The 22,360-nt window shown below is 43.1% G+C and overlaps 2 protein-coding genes across 2 annotated transcripts in view; both read right to left on the bottom strand.

The window, feature by feature from the left end:
- Positions 1–19,655, bottom strand: part of si:dkey-119f1.1 (Structural maintenance of chromosomes protein 6-like) — a 44,330-nt gene extending 24,675 nt beyond the window's left edge. The window contains exons 1-11 of the mRNA XM_049473389.1: positions 19,460–19,655; positions 16,564–16,689; positions 16,321–16,438; positions 14,215–14,320; positions 13,946–14,082; positions 8,394–8,455; positions 8,232–8,312; positions 7,065–7,166; positions 6,618–6,737; positions 5,891–5,989; positions 5,642–5,788 (exon numbers count right to left, since the gene is read on the bottom strand). Coding sequence (XP_049329346.1) covers positions 5,642–5,788; positions 5,891–5,989; positions 6,618–6,737; positions 7,065–7,166; positions 8,232–8,312; positions 8,394–8,455; positions 13,946–14,082; positions 14,215–14,320; positions 16,321–16,438; positions 16,564–16,689 — 1,098 coding nt within the window. The 5' untranslated portion in view covers positions 19,460–19,655. The remainder of the gene's footprint in view (positions 1–5,641; positions 5,789–5,890; positions 5,990–6,617; positions 6,738–7,064; positions 7,167–8,231; positions 8,313–8,393; positions 8,456–13,945; positions 14,083–14,214; positions 14,321–16,320; positions 16,439–16,563; positions 16,690–19,459) is intronic.
- A 741-nt stretch (positions 19,656–20,396) lies between these two features.
- On the bottom strand, positions 20,397–22,073 carry LOC125793102 (uncharacterized). The gene is given in 4 exon segments (XM_049473363.1): positions 20,397–20,917; positions 20,919–21,232; positions 21,280–21,432; positions 22,070–22,073. Coding segments are annotated over 4 exon segments (750 nt in total). The 3' UTR covers positions 20,397–20,638.
- Positions 22,074–22,360: the final 287 nt, after the last annotated feature.

Raw genomic sequence — 22,360 nt, 5'->3', positions numbered from 1 at the left:
GCACAAACACACGCGCACAAACACACGCGCACAAACACACGCGCACAAACACACGCGCACAAACACACGCGCACAAACACACACGCACAAACACACACGCACACACGCACACACGCAAACACACGCACACGCGCAAACACACGCACACGCACAAACACACGCACACAAACACACGCACACGCACAAACACACGCACACAAACACACACGCACAAACACACACGCACAAACACACACGCACAAACACACACGCACAAACACACACGCACAAACACACACGCACAAACACACACGCACAAACACACACGCACAAACACACACACGCACAAACACACACGCACAAACACACACGCACAGACACACACGCACAAACACACACGCAAACACACACGCACAAACACACACGCACACGCACAAACACACACGCACAAACACACACGCACAGACACACACGCACAAACACACACGCACAAACACACACGCACAAACACGCGCACAAACACACGCGCACAAACACACACGCGCACAAACACACACGCACAAACACACACGCGCAAACACACACGCGCAAACACACACGCGCAAACACACACGCGCAAACACACACGCACAAACACACGCGCACAAACACACACGCACAGACACACGCGCACAGACACACGCGCACAAACACACACGCACAAACACACACGCACAAACACACACGCACAAACACGCACACACGCGCACAAACACACACGCACAAACACACGCACACGCACAAACACACGCACAAACACACGCACAAACACACGCACAAACACGCACACACGCGCACAAACACACGCGCACAAACACGCACGCACAAACACGCACACACGCGCACAAACACACACGCACAAACACACGCACACGCACAAACACACGCACAAACACACGCACACGCACAAACACACGCGCACAAACACACGCACACGCACAAACACACGCGCACAAACACACGCGCACAAACACACGCGCACAAACACACGCGCACAAACACACGCGCACAAACACACGCACACGCACAAACACACGCACAAACACACGCACACGCACAAACACACGCACACGCACAAACACACGCACACAAACACACACGCACAAACACAAACACGCACAAACACACGCGCACGCACAAACACACGCGCACGCACACACGCGCACAAACACACGCGCACAAACACACGCGCACAAACACACGCACACGCACAAACACACGCACAAACACACGCACACGCACAAACACACGCACACGCACAAACACACGCACACAAACACACACGCACAAACACAAACGCGCACAAACACACGCGCACAAACACACGTGCACAAACACACGCGCACAAACACACACGCACAAACACACACGCACAAACACACGCACAAACACACGCACAAACACACGCACGCACAAACACACGCACACACGCGCACGCACACACGCGCACGCACACACGCGCACAAACACACGCGCACAAACACACGCGCACAAACACACACGCGCAAACACACGCACAAGCGCACGCACACACGCGCACGCACACACGCGCACAAACACACACGCACAAACACACACGCAAACACACACGCACGCACACGCACACGCGCAAACACACACGCGCAAACACACACGCACAGACACACACGCACAGACACACACGCACAGACACACACGCACAGACACACACGCGCACAAACACACACGCACAAACACACGCACACGCACAAACACACGCACACAAACACACACGCACAAACACACACGCACAAACACACGCGCACAAACACACGCGCACAAACACACACGCACAAACACACACGCACAAACACACACGCACAAACACACACGCACAAACACACACGCACAAACACACACGCACACGCACAAACACACACGCACAAACACACACGCACAAACACACACGCACAAACACACACGCACAAACACACACGCACAAACACACACGCACAGACACACACGCACAGACACACACGCACAGACACACACGCACAGACACACACGCACAGACACACACGCACAGACACACACGCACAAACACACACGCACAAACACACGCACACGCACAAACACACACGCACAAACACACACGCACAAACACACACGCACAAACACACACGCACAGACACACACGCACACGCACAAACACGCGCACACGCGCACAAACACACACGCACAAACACACACGCACACGCGCAAACACACACGCACAAACACACACGCACAAACACACGCGCACAAACACACGCGCACAGACACACGCGCACAGACACACACGCACAGACACACGCGCACAGACACACACGCACAGACACACACGCACAAACACACGCACAAACACACGCACAAACACACGCACGCACAAACACACGCACACACGCGCACGCACACACGCGCACGCACACACGCGCACAAACACACGCGCACAAACACACGCGCACAAACACACACGCGCAAACACACACGCGCAAACACACGCACAAGCGCACGCACACACGCGCACGCACACACGCGCACGCACACACGCGCACAAACACACACGCACAAACACACACGCAAACACACACGCACGCACACGCACACGCGCAAACACACACGCGCAAACACACACGCACAGACACACACGCACAGACACACACGCACAGACACACACGCACAGACACACACGCGCACAAACACACACGCACAAACACACGCACACGCACAAACACACGCACACAAACACACGCGCACAAACACACGCGCACAAACACACGCGCACAAACACACGCGCACAAACACACGCGCACAAACACACGCGCACAAACACACGCGCACAAACACACGCGCACAAACACACGCGCACAAACACACACGCACAAACACACACGCACAAACACACACGCACAAACACACACGCACAAACACACACGCACACGCACAAACACACACGCACAAACACACACGCACAAACACACACGCACAAACACACACGCACAAACACACACGCACAAACACACACGCACAAACACACAAGCACAAACACACACGCACAAACACACACGCACAAACACACACGCACAAACACACACGCACAAACACACACGCACAAACACACACGCACAAACACACACGCACAGACACACACGCACAGACACACACGCACAAACACACACGCACAAACACACGCACACGCACAAACACACACGCACAAACACACACGCACAAACACACACGCACAGACACACACGCACACGCACAAACACGCGCACACGCGCACAAACACACACGCACAAACACACACGCACACGCACACGCGCAAACACACACGCACAAACACACACGCACAAACACACACGCACAAACACACGCGCACAGACACACACGCACAGACACACGCGCACAGACACACACGCACAGACACACACGCACAAACACACACGCACAAACACGCACACACGCGCACAAACACACACGCACAAACACACGCACACGCACAAACACACGCACAAACACACGCACAAACACACGCACAAACACGCACACACGCGCACAAACACACACGCACAAACACGCACGCACAAACACGCACACACACGCACACGCACAAACACACGCACACGCACAAACACACGCACACGCACAAACACACGCACAAACACACGCGCACAAACACACGCACACGCACAAACACACGCACAAACACACGCGCACAAACACACGCGCACGCACAAACACACGCGCACGCACAAACACACGCGCACGCACAAACACACGCGCACGCACGCACACAAACACACACGCACAAACACACGCGCACAAACACACGCGCACAAACACACGCGCACAAACACACGCGCACAAACACACGCGCACAAACACACGCGCACAAACACACACGCACAAACACACACGCACAAACACACACGCACAAACACACACGCACAAACACACGCGCACAAACACACGCGCACGCACAAACACACGCGCACGCACGCACACAAACACACGCGCACAAACACACGCGCACAAACACACGCGCACAAACACACGCGCACAAACACACGCGCACAAACACACACGCACAAACACACACGCACAAACACACACGCACAAACACACACGCACAAACACACACGCACAAACGCACACGCACAAACACACACGCACAAACACACACGCACAAACACACACGCACAGACACACACGCACAGACACACACGCACAAACACACACGCACAAACACACACGCACAAACACACACGCACAGACACACACGCACAAACACACACGCACAAACACACACGCACAGACACACACGCACAAACACACACGCACAAACACACACGCACAAACACACACGCACAAACACACACGCACACGCACAAACACACACGCACAAACACACACGCACAAACACACACGCACAAACACACACGCACACGCACAAACGCACACGCACAAACACGCGCACAAACACACACGCACAAACACACACGCACAAACACACGCACACGCACAAACACGCACACACGCGCACAAACACACACGCACAAACACGCACGCACAAACACGCACGCACAAACACACGCACACGCACAAACACACGCACAAACACACGCACACGCACAAACACACGCGCACAAACACACGCGCACAAACACACACGCACAAACACACACGCACAAACACACGCACACGCACAAACACACGCACAAACACACGCACAAACACACGCACAAACACACGCACACGCACACAAACACACACGCACAAACACAAACACGCACAAACGGGCACAAACACACGCGCACAAACACACGCGCACAAACACACGCGCACAAACACACACGCACAAACACACACGCACACAAACACACACACACAAACACACACACACACAAACACACACACGCACAAACACACACGCACACAAACACACACAAACACACACACACAAACACACACACACAAACACACACACGTAAAATGAGCATCAGTAAATTTTACATTTCATTTATAAATCAAGGGAGCAGAGTCTGGAGGAAGTGTGGAGAGGTCTAGTGTGAAGTTTCCACCAATCAGTGATGGTTTGGAGAGACATGTCTGTCATCTGCTGGTGTTGATCCACTGTGTTTTATTATCAAGTCTAAAGTCAGTGCAGTTTTCTTTTCCCACAAAATCTTACAGCACTTCATTATAGATTATGTTTGATCAATAATACACTGGAGGTTCGTGCTATAATGTGTAATATTGGCACTGCTGTGCTGTGGTTGTAGGTTGTAGATCAGCACAGCAATGACAATATTACACGCTACAACAGGAACCTTGAGTGTTTTATTGTGATTATACCACAGTTCCATTATTGCTGTTTATTGAAAGATTTCGAGTTAAAGAGGAGGAGAAAATAGGATCTAATTGGCTGATTGTGCTGTTTGGTTTGAAATGCGCTGCATTGTTGCTAGGTTACCTGTATGAGGCGGAGTAATACCTGCAGAGCTTCAGTTACAGTGCATTACCGGCTGATAACGGTACTCATAGATCGCCTCTCAGCCAATCACATTGCAGGGTCAGACCTAACTGCGGTATAATTAACATTAGCCGTGTTGGTGATGTACGTTACCTCAGTGGTTCTGAAGGCTTTGCTGCACTCCTGCGCTCGGCTGCGATACTGCCCACACTCCGGCTGCAGCTTCTGCACGCGCTCAGTAACGCTCTCCAACTGGTTGTGGAACTGCTTATACCTCTGCTCAGCTTCTGCTACCTTCTCCTGTACAGGGTGGGGGGAGGAGTTTAGGGGTTTATGGGGTTCATTTTCACAAATAAGTCTTTTATGTTTTCAGTTTATCAGGTAATAATCAGTGAAAATCACCTTCCACTCCTCCACTTTCTGATCATACTTAACAGTAGATCTCTCCTCCTCCGCCGTCCTCTTCCTCATCTGCTCCACTTCCTGCTCCATTTCACTCACCTGAAGAAGAGCAGAGCACAGAGAAAACACTAACGATGTGCAGAATTATCCTGTTTAACATTATAAATTAATATTTTAACATCTAACACAGTCTGAAACTCCACAATCTAAACAGAAACATTTACTCAGAACATCAGACTGCTCATATACTGAGATTTGGAATACCTGAAAAACACAGCAGCACAGTTTAGCCTGTGTTACTGTGGATACACCACATACAAAAGCTTGAATATTACATTACATTATACTTTACTATATTATATTATGGAAAAGATACACTGCAATTGTGTAGTAGTTTTTTTTTGTTTGCTTTTCATTTAAAAGCTCCATTAAAAGTCATTGGGCGCACTGGAATACAAATGACATTTTAACAAGATTTAAACAAGAATGAGATTTAAATTTACCTATAAGATTTTAACAGATATAACGTGCAGAATAAAAGAAGAAAAAAAGAAACTTTTTGTATGTTTGTGAAAAATTAATATAATAATATATAATATAATAATACTGTGTAAAAGGATTTTTTAAATACTGTGATAATATATATATATATTTATAATATGCGTGTTTACCAAATCAGAAAAATAAAAAGGTTAAGTCTTTAATTATTTAATAAAACACTTCTTACCAGAGCCCAGGCCATCTGATGCTTCAGCTTCTCCAGTTTCTCCTGCATGTCATCAATAGAGGCCAGATTCTTATACTTCTCCTCCTTTTGCTTATATTTACGCCGCAAGTCCTGCAGAATCTTTAAGAGAAAAGTTGAATTAAGATTTAAGAATTAGGATTTTCCTTTTTACCATACATTCATAACACGCACCAAATACTTAATTACACTATATTTGTATATAAAGTGAATTTTACATTTTTTTTTTTAAATAAAAAATGATAAGATTATCCTGTCCCTGTAGGTTAACACTGGTTTATTTCACTACTAATAAACAAATGTATTAACTGAATGTAGATTAAGCGGTTTTATTATTTACACAAAAAATGAAGAGTTAATAACGGGTAAGAGCTGTTCACCCTGCAGTCTTTAACACTAACTCTGAAGTGTATAAAGATGAGCCGTTACCTCCTCATGTTTCTCCACTGTGTTCTGGGTAACAGTCTTTGTCTCCATAATGTAGTTATAATCTTCTTTCATCTGCTCCAGCTGAGTGGCCTTCATAAAAAACTGCAGGAGGAGAAAAAAAGAACACTTTTACTAATCTCTCATTTAGGATGCTATTTGGGCTAGTTGGCATCTCATTTTACATGATGTAGTTTCTGAGAAAAATTATGTCCACATATGTGGATGTTAGTTTTATATTTCGATGGAACACAATAAAGTCGCAATTCCACAAAACAACAATTGTACGGCTCATTTAAAGTGCCGCTTCAACACGAATACATAAAGTAAAAAACAAACATTTACTGTAATTACTGTTTCTCAAATGTCTGAACAAAATCAATACTGTAACGTGTTAAACTCTCCTGCCACCACTAGGTGACAGTATAATGGCCTCATACGAGGACACCAGGCCCTTATAGAGCCAAACTTAGTGTTGCGATCTAGACAACCCAAAATGTGATGTCCAAACGTGTTGGCAGTGATAATACTGAGAAAAACAGCACTTTTTCCCATCTGCACAATAAACTAGAAGTGTGTTCTGGATCCACTTACTGATTTATTTAACACAAAACTTCAATTCCAGTCTGAAGGCTTCTGTTGTCACTTCATCTGTATAAAGTGCACTTATACAACAACCTTTTTGTGTTGTAAATACAGAGAGGACTTGTGCAGCCTCTCTCTCTCTCTCCATCACACATTAACGATGCGTCACCAATTTTTTTATTTGTCGATTTTTCGAATCACTGAAATCTTTGCCATCAGAATAATTCTCCCGCCAATTTTAGCTTATGAGAGGAAGGGAAAGGGTTACGAGTGGGAGTAAGAGGAGGATAAAAAATTTGAGTTTTCTTTTTAGCGCTACTTTCTCATTTGTCTTATGGCAATGCATGTATGCATTTGTTGGTCTTTCTTCTGCAAGAGACTCTTCAATAAATTTACATATGAAAAAATCTGTTTTTATGCTGGACCAAAACGTTAAACAACTTAATAAATGAACATGAGTTTTTATTCCAAAACATTTCAAATGTACTGTAGTAAACTGCATTCTAATTGAGGCAGAACTAAACCACCAGTAAAGTAAATGAAATATCAACTACATCAGTATAAACATGCAGAGCTGATGCTTACTCTGTACTTATCTCCCTCTCCTTTAGAGTGGAGGAAGTGTTTACTCATTTCCTGAGTCAGCACAGAAACCGGATTATCCACCTGATGAAGAAATGATATATTTAACATATATCAATACAAAAGTTTATTAAAGGATTTATACAAACCAAACACAGAACGTACCTGAATACTGAAGTGATCAAGAATAGAGACCAGTTCCTCCTTTTTTGAGGAAACAAGATAACCTGCAAAAAAACGTTACATTTTACCCAAATACTGCAGTTCTGTACCTAAAGTGTAGTTAAAGGTGAGTGAGGGGGATAGTAGAGTATAGAGGGTGTAGTTAAAGGTGAGTAAGGGGGATAGTAGAGTATAGAGGGTGTAGTTAAAGGTGAGTAAGGGGGAGAGTAGAGTATAGAGGGTGTAGTTAAAGGTGAGTGAGGGGGATAGTAGAGTATAGAGGGTGTAGTTAAAGGTGAGTAAGGGGGATAGTAGAGTATAGAGGGTGTAGTTAAAGGTGAGTGAGGGGGAGAGTAGAGTATAGAGGGTGTAGTTAAAGGTGAGTAAGGGGGATGGTAGAGTATAGAGGGTGTAGTTAAAGGTGAGTAAGGGGGAGGGTAGAGTATAGAGGGTGTAGTTAAAGGTGAGTGAGGGGGATAGTAGAGTATAGAGGGTGTAGTTAAAGGTGAGTAAGGGGGATAGTAGAGTATAGAGGGTGTAGTTAAAGGTGAGTAAGGGGGAGGGTAGAGTATAGAGGGTGTAGTTAAAGGTGAGTAAGGGGGAGGGTAGAGTATAGAGGGTGTAGTTAAAGGTGAGTGAGGGGGAGAGTAGAGTATAGAGGGTGTAGTTAAAGGTGAGTAAGGGGGATAGTAGAGTATAGAGGGTGTAGTTAAAGGTGAGTAAGGGGGAGAGTAGAGTATAGAGGGTGTAGTTAAAGGTGAGTGAGGGGGAGGGTAGAGTATAGGAGGTGTAGTTAAAGGTGAGTGAGGGGGATAGTAGAGTATAGAGGGTGTAGTTAAAGGTGAGTAAGGGGGAGAGTAGAGTATAGAGGGTGTAGTTAAAGGTGAGTGAGGGGGAGGGTAGAGTATAGGAGGTGTAGTTAAAGGTGAGTGAGGGGGAGAGTAGAGTATAGAGGGTGTAGTTAAAGGTGAGTAAGGGGGATAGTAGAGTATAGAGGGTGTAGTTAAAGGTGAGTAAGGGGGAGAGTAGAGTATAGAGGGTGTAGTTAAAGGTGAGTGAGGGGGAGGGTAGAGTATAGGAGGTGTAGTTAAAGGTGAGTGAGGGGGATAGTAGAGTATAGAGGGTGTAGTTAAAGGTGAGTGAGGGGGAGAGTAGAGTATAGAGGGTGTAGTTAAAGGTGAGTGAGGGGGATAGTAGAGTATAGAGGGTGTAGTTATAGGTGAGTGAGGGGGAGAGTAGAGTATAGAGGGTGTAGTTAAAGGTGAGTAAAGGGGATAGTAGAGTATAGAGGGTGTAGTTAAAGGTGAGTAAGGGGGATAGTAGAGTATAGAGGGTGTAGTTAAAGGTGAGTAAGGGGGAGAGTAGAGTATAGAGGGTGTAGTTAAAGGTGAGTGAGGGGGAGGGTAGAGTATAGGAGGTGTAGTTAAAGGTGAGTAAGGGGGATAGTAGAGTATAGAGGGTGTAGTTAAAGGTGAGTGAGGTGAGAGTAGAGTATAGAGGGTGTAGTTAAAGGTGAGTGAGGTGAGAGTAGAGTATAGAGGGTGTAGTTAAAGGTGAGTAAGGGGGATAGTAGAGTATAGAGGGTGTAGTTAAAGGTGAGTGAGGGGGATAGTAGAGTATAGAGGGTGTAGTTAAAGGTGAGTGAGGGGGATAGTAGAGTATAGAGGGTGTAGTTAAAGGTGAGTAAAGGGGATAGTAGAGTATAGAGGGTGTAGTTAAAGGTGAGTAAGGGGGAGAGTAGAGTATAGAGGGTGTAGTTAAAGGTGAGTGAGGGGGAGGGTAGAGTATAGGAGGTGTAGTTAAAGGTGAGTGAGGGGGATAGTAGAGTATAGAGGGTGTAGTTAAAGGTGAGTGAGGGAGAGAGTAGAGTATAGAGGGTGTAGTTAAAGGTGAGTAAGGGGGATAGTAGAGTATAGAGGGTGTAGTTATAGGTGAGTGAGGGGGAGAGTAGAGTATAGAGGGTGTAGTTAAAGGCGAGTGAGGGGGAGAGTAGAGTATAGAGGGTGTAGTTAAAGGCGAGTAAAGGGGATAGTAGAGTATAGAGGGTGTAGTTAAAGGCGAGTGAGGGGGATAGTAGAGTATAGAGGGTGTAGTTAAAGGTGAGTGAGGGGGATAGTAGAGTATAGAGGGTGTAGTTAAAGGTGAGTGAGGGGGAGAGTAGAGTATAGAGGGTGTAGTTAAAGGTGAGTGAGGGGGAGAGTAGAGTATAGAGGGTGTAGTTAAAGGCGAGTGAGGGTGAGAGTAGAGTATAAAGGGTGTAGTTAAAGGCGAGTGAGGGTGAGAGTAGAGTATAAAGGGTGTAGTTAAAGGCGAGTAAGGGGGATAGTAGAGTATAGAGGGTGTAGTTAAAGGCGAGTAAGGGGGATAGTAGAGTATAGAGGGTGTAGTTAAAGGCGAGTAAGGGGGATAGTAGAGTATAGAGGGTGTAGATAAAGGTGAGTAAGGGGGATAGTAGAGTATAGAGGGTGTAGTTAAAGGCGAGTAAGGGGATAGTAGAGTATAGAGGGTGTAGTTAAAGGTGAGTGAGGTGAGAGTAGAGTATAGAGGGTGTAGTTAAAGGTGAGTGAGGGTGAGAGTAGAGTATAAAGGGTGTAGTTAAAGGTGAGTAAGGGGGATAGTAGAGTATAGAGGATGTAGTTAAAGGTGAGTGAGGTGAGAGTAGAGTATAGAGGGTGTAGTTAAAGGTGAGTGAGGGGGAGAGTAGAGTATAGAGGGTGTAGTTAAAGGTGAGTAAGGGGGATAGTAGAGTATAGAGGGTGTAGTTAAAGGTGAGTAAGGGGGATAGAGTATAGAGGGTGTAGTTAAAGGTGAGTGAGGGGGATAGTAGAGTATAGAGGGTGTAGTTAAAGGTGAGTAAAGGGGATAGTAGAGTATAGAGGGTGTAGTTAAAGGTGAGTAAGGGGGATAGTAGAGTATAGAGGGTGTAGTTAAAGGTGAGTGAGGGGGAGAGTAGAGTATAGAGGGTGTAGTTATAGGTGAGTGAGGGGGAGGGTAGAGTATAGGAGGTGTAGTTAAAGGTGAGTGAGGGGGATAGTAGAGTATAGAGGGTGTAGTTAAAGGTGAGTGAGGTGAGAGTAGAGTATAGAGGGTGTAGTTAAAGGTGAGTGAGGTGAGAGTAGAGTATAGAGGGTGTAGTTAAAGGTGAGTGAGGGGGAGGGTAGAGTATAGGAGGTGTAGTTAAAGGTGAGTGAGGGGGATAGTAGAGTATAGAGGGTGTAGTTAAAGGTGAGTGAGGGGGAGAGTAGAGTATAGAGGGTGTAGTTAAAGGTGAGTAAGGGGGATAGTAGAGTATAGAGGGTGTAGTTATAGGTGAGTGAGGGGGAGAGTAGAGTATAGAGGGTGTAGTTAAAGGTGAGTGAGGGGGAGGGTAGAGTATAGGAGGTGTAGTTAAAGGTGAGTGAGGGGGATAGTAGAGTATAGAGGGTGTAGTTAAAGGTGAGTGAGGGGGAGAGTAGAGTATAGAGGGTGTAGTTAAAGGTGAGTAAGGGGGATAGTAGAGTATAGAGGGTGTAGTTAAAGGTGAGTAAGGGGGATAGTAGAGTATAGAGGGTGTAGTTAAAGGTGAGTGAGGGGGAGGGTAGAGTATAGGAGGTGTAGTTAAAGGTGAGTAAGGGGGATAGTAGAGTATAGAGGGTGTAGTTAAAGGTGAGTAAAGGGGATAGTAGAGTATAGAGGGTGTAGTTAAAGGTGAGTAAGGGGGAGAGTAGAGTATAGAGGGTGTAGTTAAAGGTGAGTGAGGGGGAGGGTAGAGTATAGGAGGTGTAGTTAAAGGTGAGTAAGGGGGATAGTAGAGTATAGAGGGTGTAGTTAAAGGTGAGTGAGGGGGATAGTAGAGTATAGAGGGTGTAGTTAAAGGTGAGTGAGGTGAGAGTAGAGTATAGAGGGTGTAGTTAAAGGTGAGTGAGGGGGAGGGTAGAGTATAGGAGGTGTAGTTAAAGGTGAGTGAGGGGGATAGTAGAGTATAGAGGGTGTAGTTAAAGGTGAGTGAGGGGGAGAGTAGAGTATAGAGGGTGTAGTTAAAGGTGAGTGAGGGGGAGAGTAGAGTATAGAGGGTGTAGTTAAAGGTGAGTAAGGGGGATAGTAGAGTATAGAGGGTGTAGTTAAAGGTGAGTAAGAGGGATAGTAGAGTATAGAGGGTGTAGTTAAAGGTGAGTGAGGGGGAGAGTAGAGTATAGAGGGTGTAGTTAAAGGTGAGTGAGGGGGATAGTAGAGTATAGAGGGTGTAGTTATAGGTGAGTGAGGGGGAGAGTAGAGTATAGAGGGTGTAGTTAAAGGTGAGTGAGGGGGAGAGTAGAGTATAGAGGGTGTAGTTAAAGGTGAGTAAGGGGGATAGTAGAGTATAGAGGGTGTAGTTAAAGGTGAGTAAGGGGGATAGTAGAGTATAGAGGGTGTAGTTAAAGGTGAGTGAGGGGGATAGTAGAGTATAGGAGGTGTAGTTAAAGGTGAGTGAGGGGGAGAGTAGAGTATAGAGGGTGTAGTTAAAGGTGAGTGAGGGGGAGAGTAGAGTATAGAGGGTGTAGTTAAAGGTGAGTAAGGGGGAAAGTAGAGTATAGAGGGTGTAGTTAAAGGTGAGTGAGGGGGATAGTAGAGTATAGAGGGTGTAGTTAAAGGTGAGTGAAGGGGAGAGTAGAGTATAGAGGGTGTAGTTAAAGGTGAGTGAGGGGGATAGTAGAGTATAGAGGGTGTAGTTAAAGGTGAGTGAGGGGGAGAGTCGAGTATAGAGGGTGTAGTTAAAGGTGAGTAAGGGGGATAGTAGAGTATAGAGGGTGTAGTTATAGGTGAGTGAGGGGGAGAGTAGAGTATAGAGGGTGTAGTTAAAGGTGAGTAAGGGGGATAGTAGAGTATAGAGGGTGTAGTTAAAGGTGAGTAAGGGGGATAGTAGAGTATAGAGGGTGTAGTTAAAGGTGAGTGAGGGGGATAGTAGAGTATAGAGGGTGTAGTTAAAGGTGAGTAAGGTGAGAGTAGAGTATGGAGGGTGTAGTTAAAGGCGAGTAAGGGTAGAGTAGAGTATAGAGGGTGTAGTTAAAGGTGAGTAAGTGTAGAGTAGAGTACAGAGGGTGTAGTTAAAGGTGAGTAAGGGTAGAGTAGAGTATAGAAGGTGTAGTAAAAGGTGAGTAAGGTGAGAGTAGAGTATGGAGGGTGTAGTTAAAGGTGTGTTAGGGTAGAGTAGAGTATAGAGGGTGTAGTTAAAGGTGAGTAAGTGTAGAGTACAGAGGGTGTAGTTAAAGGTGAGTAAGGGTAGAGTAGAGTATAGAGGGTGTAGTAAAAGGTGAGTAAGGTGAGAGTAGAGTATGGAGGGTGTAGTAAAAGGTGAGTAAGGTGAGAGTAGATTATGGAGGGTGTAGTAAAAGGTGAGTAAGGGGAGAGTAGATTATGGAGGGTGTAGTAAAAGGTGAGTAAGGGGAGAGTAGATTATGGAGGGTGTAGTAAAAGGTGAGAGTAGATTATGGAGGGTGTAGTAAAAGGTGAGTAAGGGTAGAGTAGAGTATAGAGGGTGTAGTTAAAGGTGAGTAAGGTGAGAGTAGAGTATGGAGGGTGTAGTAAAAGGCGAGTACCGGTGTTACTCTTCAGTTTGTAGGTTCTCAGGCCTTCGCTGGAGATGCGCAGGTCGATGGTGATGGACTCTCCGAACACGTCGGGTTTATAAGCATCTTGGCCTCGGTTCCTCAGAGTGATGGAGATTTCTGCAGAGCTACATGGTGCAGTTTACACATGCAGATAACATCAGACGTGAAAAGCCTCTCACAAAGAAAAAAACAATTAAAGAGAGAAGAAAATAAAAGAATTAATTCTAATGAAGGAACAGTAAAATAAAGATAAGTACCTCTCTCCTTCTTTAACAAAGCCTTTGAGTGAAGAGCCCCTGTTGGTGGTCTGTGCTTTTCCTCCCAGACCCACAATCAGAGCCGTCAGTATCGCACTTTTACCACCTAATATACACACAATGTTACAATCACTATAAAAACAGATACAACTGGAAAAGTGCATTTCCTGTTGCGCAGCTAAAAGGGCTCTCACCGTTCGCTATGGTCATTGCTATGATGTTGCTAGATGCTTGCTATGGTGTCTGTGGAGGTTGCTAAGGTGTTGCTAGGTGGTTGCTAAGGCGTTGCAGTGGTATCCATAGTGGTTGCTATGGTGTTGCTAAGCAGTTGCTGGGTGGTTGCTAAGCAGTTGCTGGGTGGTTGCTAAGCCATTGTTATGGTGTCTGTGGTGGTTGCTAAGGTGTTGCTTTGATGTCTGTGGTGGTTGCTATGAAGTTGTTAAGTTGTTGCTAGGTGGTTGCTACGGTGTTTCTAGGTGGTGGCTATGGTGTCACTATGGTACTACAAACACGATAATGACAGAAACAATTAACCAAAATAATCACTCTCAGTTTATCTCATCTAAAGTAGCAAAACCACAAACATGGTTTCTTCTTTTCATTCTTTTTTTTTTTAAGAGAATCACAATGTTTGATTAAATATGACTGAATTAAATATTTAGAGAATTATGCATTTTTTCTTTTTTAATTATTTTAGAGTAGACGAAGGTCATCGAGCATCATTTTATTGTTCTTGGTCTATTTAAGTTTAATGCCTGTGGAGTGCACAGCCTTATAGTTGTTTGTGTTTTGCTACAGGTCAGAGGTCACTAACAGGCGGAGCGTGGTCCGGGTCCGGACCCAAACCGATAAACTACTGAAAGGAATTTAAATCTGACCGTGTTCATTTAAAGCACCAGATCTTGTCTTTACAATTTACATGCTTTGAAGCAGCGCAGTAAACTTACAGACCAATCACGTGTGCTGTAAGATCACCAAACCCTCTCCTCAGCCAATCAGATCTGTGCAAATGCGGGAGCGCAGAGCACACACAGGAGAAGGAGGCGGCAGTCAGAGAATAAAGCGAGAAAGGCTGATTCAGATGGTGCGCACCAGAAAAAGTATATTAAAATGAAAATACTACATTTATAAAACATACTAACAGTAATAATATTAAATAAAATTAAACTGCTGTTTTTAAACAGAGCTGATATTTTGGCCAAGTTAAGCAAACATATACTCCATATACTGTACGATTTGTTCTTCATGTAATTATTATTATCATGACAGGCAGGCCTAAATCTAATATAAATAAAATTAAATAGAATAAATAAAACATTTTTTAACAAAGTTAACATACAGATTCACATTATTAGACTCGATAAGTTAAATTATTATTCCTTTTATTGTGCGAAAAGTTGATAATATAATTATTGTGGAAGGCCTATTTAAAACAATGAACATTGTTGAAATATAGAACTGAATAGTATGTGTAATTTGTTTTGTCTTTCAGTTGTTGATGACATTAATAAAACACTAGAACTACTATAAGCTTCTTCAGTAAACAGAATAAAACACTGAATTATAACACAAGTTAAAATTAACGACTGGACTGGACTGAGCTGAACTCTAATTAAACACCCCTGCTATAGGTTCATTTGTTTAAAATAATTAGTTTATTCTTAAAGTATTCAGATTTCTTAATCATTGTTAATTATATTATATTAGAGTATAGGGAGAGATCAGTTCTTAATAAACATTGTTCTTAAATAACAGGTCTATGCTTCTTCAGTGTTGCAAAGTTAATTAACATAATTCTGAAGAGACTTAACTTATTTAAACAGCCTGAAAATTATTTTTAAAAGCTCAGTTTTAAAGTGCTATTTACTTAAAAAAATATCTGGTTTAATTCAGGCTCCGGCTCGGCCCTAAATCTACAGTTTTTTGGGGCTGATCTGAGCTGTAATTTCTCCTAAAGCAGTGGTCCCCCCCCAGTGGGCTGCAGCGGAGCTACAACTAGCACTGAACAGTCCTGTCATTTCTACAATGCTGTATAAATATCATCAGAAATGTGCTCAGCCCAGATCAACCGATATTAAAACCAGTAAAAAAAACTCAATTACTCACTTCCATTGTTTCCAACAACGAAGTTCACATTTGAGCCGAACGTAAAGGGACCAAGCAAAGAATGACACATGAAGTTCTTCAGAAAGATCTTCTCTATAATACCAACTTCCCCTGAGGCCTGAGGGAGAAATCAACACGATGAATAAAACAATACAAACAACAAAGATTCACTCTACAGCCTCAGTAACGTATTTATATATATATAGTGTGTGTGCGTGTGTGTGTGTGTGTGTGTGTACATACACTGTCTCCTCGGCTGTCCTGAATGGAACATATTCCTTCTCCCTCGTTTTCTGATGATTCTGCTGTTGAAGGTCTCACTCTTTTTCGTGGACCTTCTGAAGTTTGACTGCTCTTCCTCTTAGACATCTGCACACAGTAAAACACACAATGTTTAATGTAACAATCAATTAAAAACATTTAAACATTTACAAGACCCCATGAAAACCTTCAGTCCACCTCCACGCCTGTATGTGCCTCCCAACAGATTTCATATTATCAAAAAAAATATATCAAACAAATATAACCTGAATAAATACAAAATGTTTTAAGTTATTATTTTTATTAAGGGGAAAAAAACAAACAATCCTAGCCGTGTGAAAAAGTGTTTGCCCCATAAATTAACTGTGATTAATCACACTTTTTAGAAAGCTGACTTCAATTTAACTACTAACCACAATCAGGCCTGATTACTGCCAGTCCTGTAGAATCAAGACTTCACTTAAATAGAACCTTTCTGACAACATGAAGCAGATAAAAGATCTCAAAAAGCAGCACATTATTAAGAAGAAACTCAACAACAGGTGAGAAAACAAACTCACTGATCATCTATCAGTCTGGAAAAGGTTATAAAGTTACTTATAAAGCTTTGGGACTCCAGAGAACCACAGTGATTCACTATTATTCACTAATTGAGAAAACACAAATGGAACACTGGTGACCCTTTCCAGGAGTGACCGACCGACCAAAATTACTCCAAAAGGGCATAAAGAACTCATCCAGGAGATCCCAAAAGAACCCAGAACAACATTTAAAGAACTGCAGCTCTCACTCGCCTCAGTTAAGATCAGTGTTAATGAACATTGTACTGAGTGTAAAGCATGGTGGTGGTAGTGTGATGGTCTGGGGCTGCTTTGCTGCTTCAGGATCTGGACAACTTGTTGTAATATATGGAAGCAGGAATTCTGCTGTGTGGGTCATCATTCATCCGTTTGTTTAAAAAAAATTCTATGATTTAAGAAAAATACAATGCACATGCATATATAGTGTTTTTTTCATAAATGCCAATTATTTGAACATGCAGTCAACCATCCCTTTAAAAAGACCTTTATGAGAGAAAATCAAAGGAATTAGAGGACTTGTTTTTTAGCATGCTTTTTAAATGTCACATGAGTTTTGGTAACAGGACTGAGAAAAACTGTCTTCAGATTAGAAACCTTGTAAAAGATACAGTAAAGCTGCCTGAGATTGACCAGTACATGTTTTGAATAGTTACATATACACTCACTGGCCACTTTGGCACACCTTGCTAGTATTGGGTTGGAGTACCACTTTTACCTTCAGAACTGCATCACGCAGTTACTGCAGATTTATCAGCTGCACATCCATGATGAGAATCTCCCGTTCCACCACATCCCAAAGCTGCTCTACTGGACTGAGATCTGGAGACTGTGGGGGAGATTCCAGTACAGTACAGAACTCTCTCATTGTCGTGTTCAAGAAACCAGGCTGAGATAATTCTCGTGCTTTATGATATGGAGCATTATCCTGCTGGAAGTAGCATCAGAAGATCATACACTCTGGTCATAAAGGGATGGAGGACATGGTCAGCAACAATACTCAGGTAGGCTGTGGCGTTGCTCAATGACATGATGATCACTTGGTACTAAAATGGTACCAAAGTGTGCCAGAAAAAAAAATCTCCCCCACAGCATTTCACCACCAGCCTGAACCAGCTGCTGATACAAGGCAGGATAGATCCATGCTTTCATGTTGTTAATAGCAAATTCTGATCCTACCACCCGAATGTAGCAGCAGAAATCATCAGAGACTCATCAGACCAGGTAATGTTTTTCCTTCTATTTAATCTTCTATTGTCCAGTTTTGGTGATTCTGTATGAATTGTGTGGAGCAGCACCTGCTGTGATTCTTCTGCTGCTGTAGCTCATCATCCTCCTCAAGGTTGGATGTTATGTGGTTCAGAGATGCTCTTCTTCTGCAGACCTCGGTTGTAACGAGTGGTTATTTGAGTTACTGTTGTCGTTCTGTCAGCTGGAATCAGTCTGGCCATTCTTGTCTGATCTGTGACATCAACAAGGAATTTGCTCCCACAGAACTGAACTGATATCAGCTCACTGGATATTTTCTCTTTTTCAGATCATTCTCTGTAAACTCTAGAGATGGTTGTGTGAAAATCCCAGTAGATCAGCAGTTTCTAAAATAACTAGACCAACAGCCTGGCCACGCTCAAAATCACTTAAATCACCTTTCTTCTCCATTCTGATGCTCTGTTTAATCTGCAGCAGATTACCTTGGCCATGTCTACATGCCTAAATGAAGTTTGAGTTGCTGCCATGTGTTTGGCTGATTCAACATTTGTGTTAATGAGCTGATAGGTTTACCTAATAAAGTGGCCGGTGAGTATATGCGTTATTAGATTCAGAGTCGAAAAAGATTAAAAATTAAGTCTATTTTAGAGTTACAACAAGCTAAGGGCCCATATTCGGTTTAATGGCCCACAGACTGCTTTAGTAGGAGGATCCCAAAGTTCCTACAACAAAACCCAGCAGCACACGAGCAGTTCTCCCAGCTCCACTGAAACCCCAGGAATCAGCCCGGAACTCCCCGCAGCTCCTCAACACCTGTATTTACCTGAACACCAGCTCACCTCCATATAATCCATACTGTACCCAAACACACACACACACACACACACACACACACACACACACACACACACACACACACACACACACACACACACACACACACACACACTCTCTCTTAACTAACACACTCCGCCATAACAACTGTTAACAATACCCGCCTGATAATAATAACCCCTCTAATATACTGCAACACTTCTCTAATACTCTAGTATACTCCTCTAATACTCTGTAATACTCTCAGTAATACTCACAGTGATACTCCTGAATCTCCGGCCGCCGCCTCTACCCGCGCGCTGCTTCTTCTTCTTCTTCTTCTGGTTCTGCGGGTTTCGGAGGATCAGTGTGAGCAGCGCCTCCTACCGACCCACCGCCGCACTGCTTTATACGTCTTTATGTGCAATAGTGCATCTAAAAAATTACAATATCATTGAAAAGTTACTTTATTTCAGTAATTCAGTTGAAAATGTGAAACTCATACATTATAGAGATGTATTAAACACAGAGTGATGCACTTTAAACGTTTATTTATTTTATTGTTGATGATTATGGCTTACATCCAATGAAAACCCAAAAATCAGTGTCTTAGAAAATAAGAATTTTATATAAGACCAATTGGTACTTTTGGCATTGTGGGCAGTCCTGCTGAAAAATGAAATCCTCTTGACTTTGGATATAACTCAGTGGATCAACACCAGCAGATGACATGTCTCTCCAAACCATCACTGATTGGTGGAAACTTCACTCTAGACCTCGAGCAGTTTGGACTGTGTGTCTCTCCACTCTTCCTCCAGACTCTGATCCCTTAATTTATAAATGAAATGTAAAATTTACTGATGATCAGTGATGGTTTGGAGAGACATGTCATCTGCTGGTGTTGATCCACTGTGTTTTATTATCAAGTCTAAAGTCTTCACAGCACATGCTTCCCTCTGCTACTGATAACTTTTATGGAGATGTAGATTTCATTTTCCAGCAGGACTTGGCACACTACCCACTCTACCAAAGCATCAATTGGTCTTATATAATATTCTAATTTTCTGCAAAACTGATTTTGGCTTTTCAATGGCTGTAAGCCATAATCATCATAATTATCAAAAATAAAAGAAATAAACGCTTAAAATAGATCACTCTGTGTTTAATACATCTATATAATAAATGAGTTTCACTTTTTGAACTGAATTAATGAAATAAAGAAACTTTTTAATGATATTCTAATTTATGAGATGTAAGTGAAGCAAAGTAAAACACAAAACTGAGGGCAGTGATTATTTTTTGGGCATGAGCAGAACTGCATCACACATGCTGTTTATACTGTCAGTGGCGCAAAAAGGGGGTATGCAGCCTATGCGACGCCGAATCAAAGCCCCAAATAAATGTGCGGAGCGCGGTGGGAAAGTAATGACAGGACGCTGACGATTTTAAAACGCATCTCAACCCCCTCCTCCCTTTACTCCTTTCTTTTTCTCATCCTTACTTTTCTCATCCTTTCTTCTCCTCCTATTCCCTTTTCCCTTCTTTCCTTTTCTCACCATTTCTTTTTCTCCCCTTCTATTTTCTCTTTGTTTCCTTTTCTCCTTTTCCCTTTCTTCTTTCTTTTCCATATCTTTTTTCTCCTCCTTTTTCCCTTCCATTTTCTCCTCCTTACTTTTCTCATCTTCCCTTTCCTCCTCCTTTCTTTTTCCTCTTCCCTTTTCTCCCCATTGTTTCCTCCTTTCTTTTTTCCTCCTTACTTTTCTCATCTTCTATTTTCTCCTCATTTCTTCTCCTCCTCTTCCCTTTCCTCTTCTTTCTTTTTTCCTCTTCCCTTTTCCCTGGTTTCCTTCTCCCCTCATTCCTTTTCTTCTTTCTTTTTCTCATCTTTTTTCTTCTCCTTTTTTCCTTTTCCATGTTCTCCTCCTTTTTATCCCTTTTCCATTTTCTCCTCCTTACTTTTCTCCCCTCTTCCATTTTCTTCTTTCTTAACTCATCTTCCCTTTTCTCCACCTTTCTTCTACTCCTCTTCCCTTTTTTCTTTTTCCTCTTCCCTTTTCTCCCAATTTCTTTTTCTCCTCTTCCATTTCATCCTCCTTACTTTTCTCCCTTCTTCTCTTTTCTCCTTTCCTTTTCTAATTTCTTTCTCCTCCTCTTTCATTTTCTCCTTTTTTCTCATCTTTTCTTTCCTCTTGCATTTTCTTTTTCTCCTCTTCCAATTTCTCCACCTTTTTCCTCTTTCATTTTCTTCTTTCTTTTCTCATAATGTTCTCCTTTTTTTCCTCTTCCATTTTCTCCTTTGTTTTTCTCCTCCTTCCTTTTTTGCTCTTCTCTTCCTCTCCTTTCTTTTTCTCCTCTTTTTTTCTTCTATTTGAGTCATTTTTAAAATTGTGCTACAACTATCAGTTTTTGGGTTTTGGCAACAGCAAAAACCTGTAATATATAAACTGCTAACACTTTATAAAAACTTAATTTATTAAGAGTGCTTAACAGAACTTATTAAATTGCCCTAATTAAGATATTATTAATCATTACCTTTTTTAAACTAATGTCTCAAATCATTATTATTTACAAGTGTTAATATTTAGTATGTATTATTGTAGTATTAATTAATAATTAGTTGAGACATTACTTTAGAACTATGTGTATTACTGTGGTAAGTACTGTTAATGACCCTAGAGTAACTGAAGCACTGTGTGTGTAGTGTGTAAACTTGTGTATATGTAAAGTGATTGATACAGCTGTATATCACAATAGCCCTGCCTGTCCTTCTTTAGGAGCCGCATATAAAACCTCAACTCCACTAAACTTACAACACTGTTTAAAATGTTAATAAAAGATAATAAAAACAGAATGCAGTGATTTGAGTTTTATGAGAGAGGAATTTTAACCCATTCGTGTCTGATTCGGATTCTAGCTTTTCCACCAGTGTGGAATGGGCTTCTTTCCAGTTCTGAACCATTCAGGGCATTTCCACTAAACAATCAGTTCTGTAACTCAAAATGTTGTTCTCCAGCTGGAAAAGTAGAACATTACGTTCTTTAGCATCACCTGAGAGCTGTTTCCAGTTCTTATGAGCCACAAACAGAGTCGTTTGAGGTGCTAAAGATAAAGCACATTTAACAAGTCAGCTTCATTTTGGAATAAAGTTCTGTGGACTGATGAATCTAAAATTGAGTTAA

The sequence above is a fragment of the Astyanax mexicanus genome, unplaced genomic scaffold (assembly GCF_023375975.1).
Source record: "Astyanax mexicanus isolate ESR-SI-001 unplaced genomic scaffold, AstMex3_surface scaffold_37, whole genome shotgun sequence".
Lineage (NCBI taxonomy): Eukaryota > Metazoa > Chordata > Actinopteri > Characiformes > Acestrorhamphidae > Astyanax > Astyanax mexicanus.
Note: the sequence above shows the minus strand (reverse complement) of the source record. Positions and strands in the feature narration are given on the sequence as shown.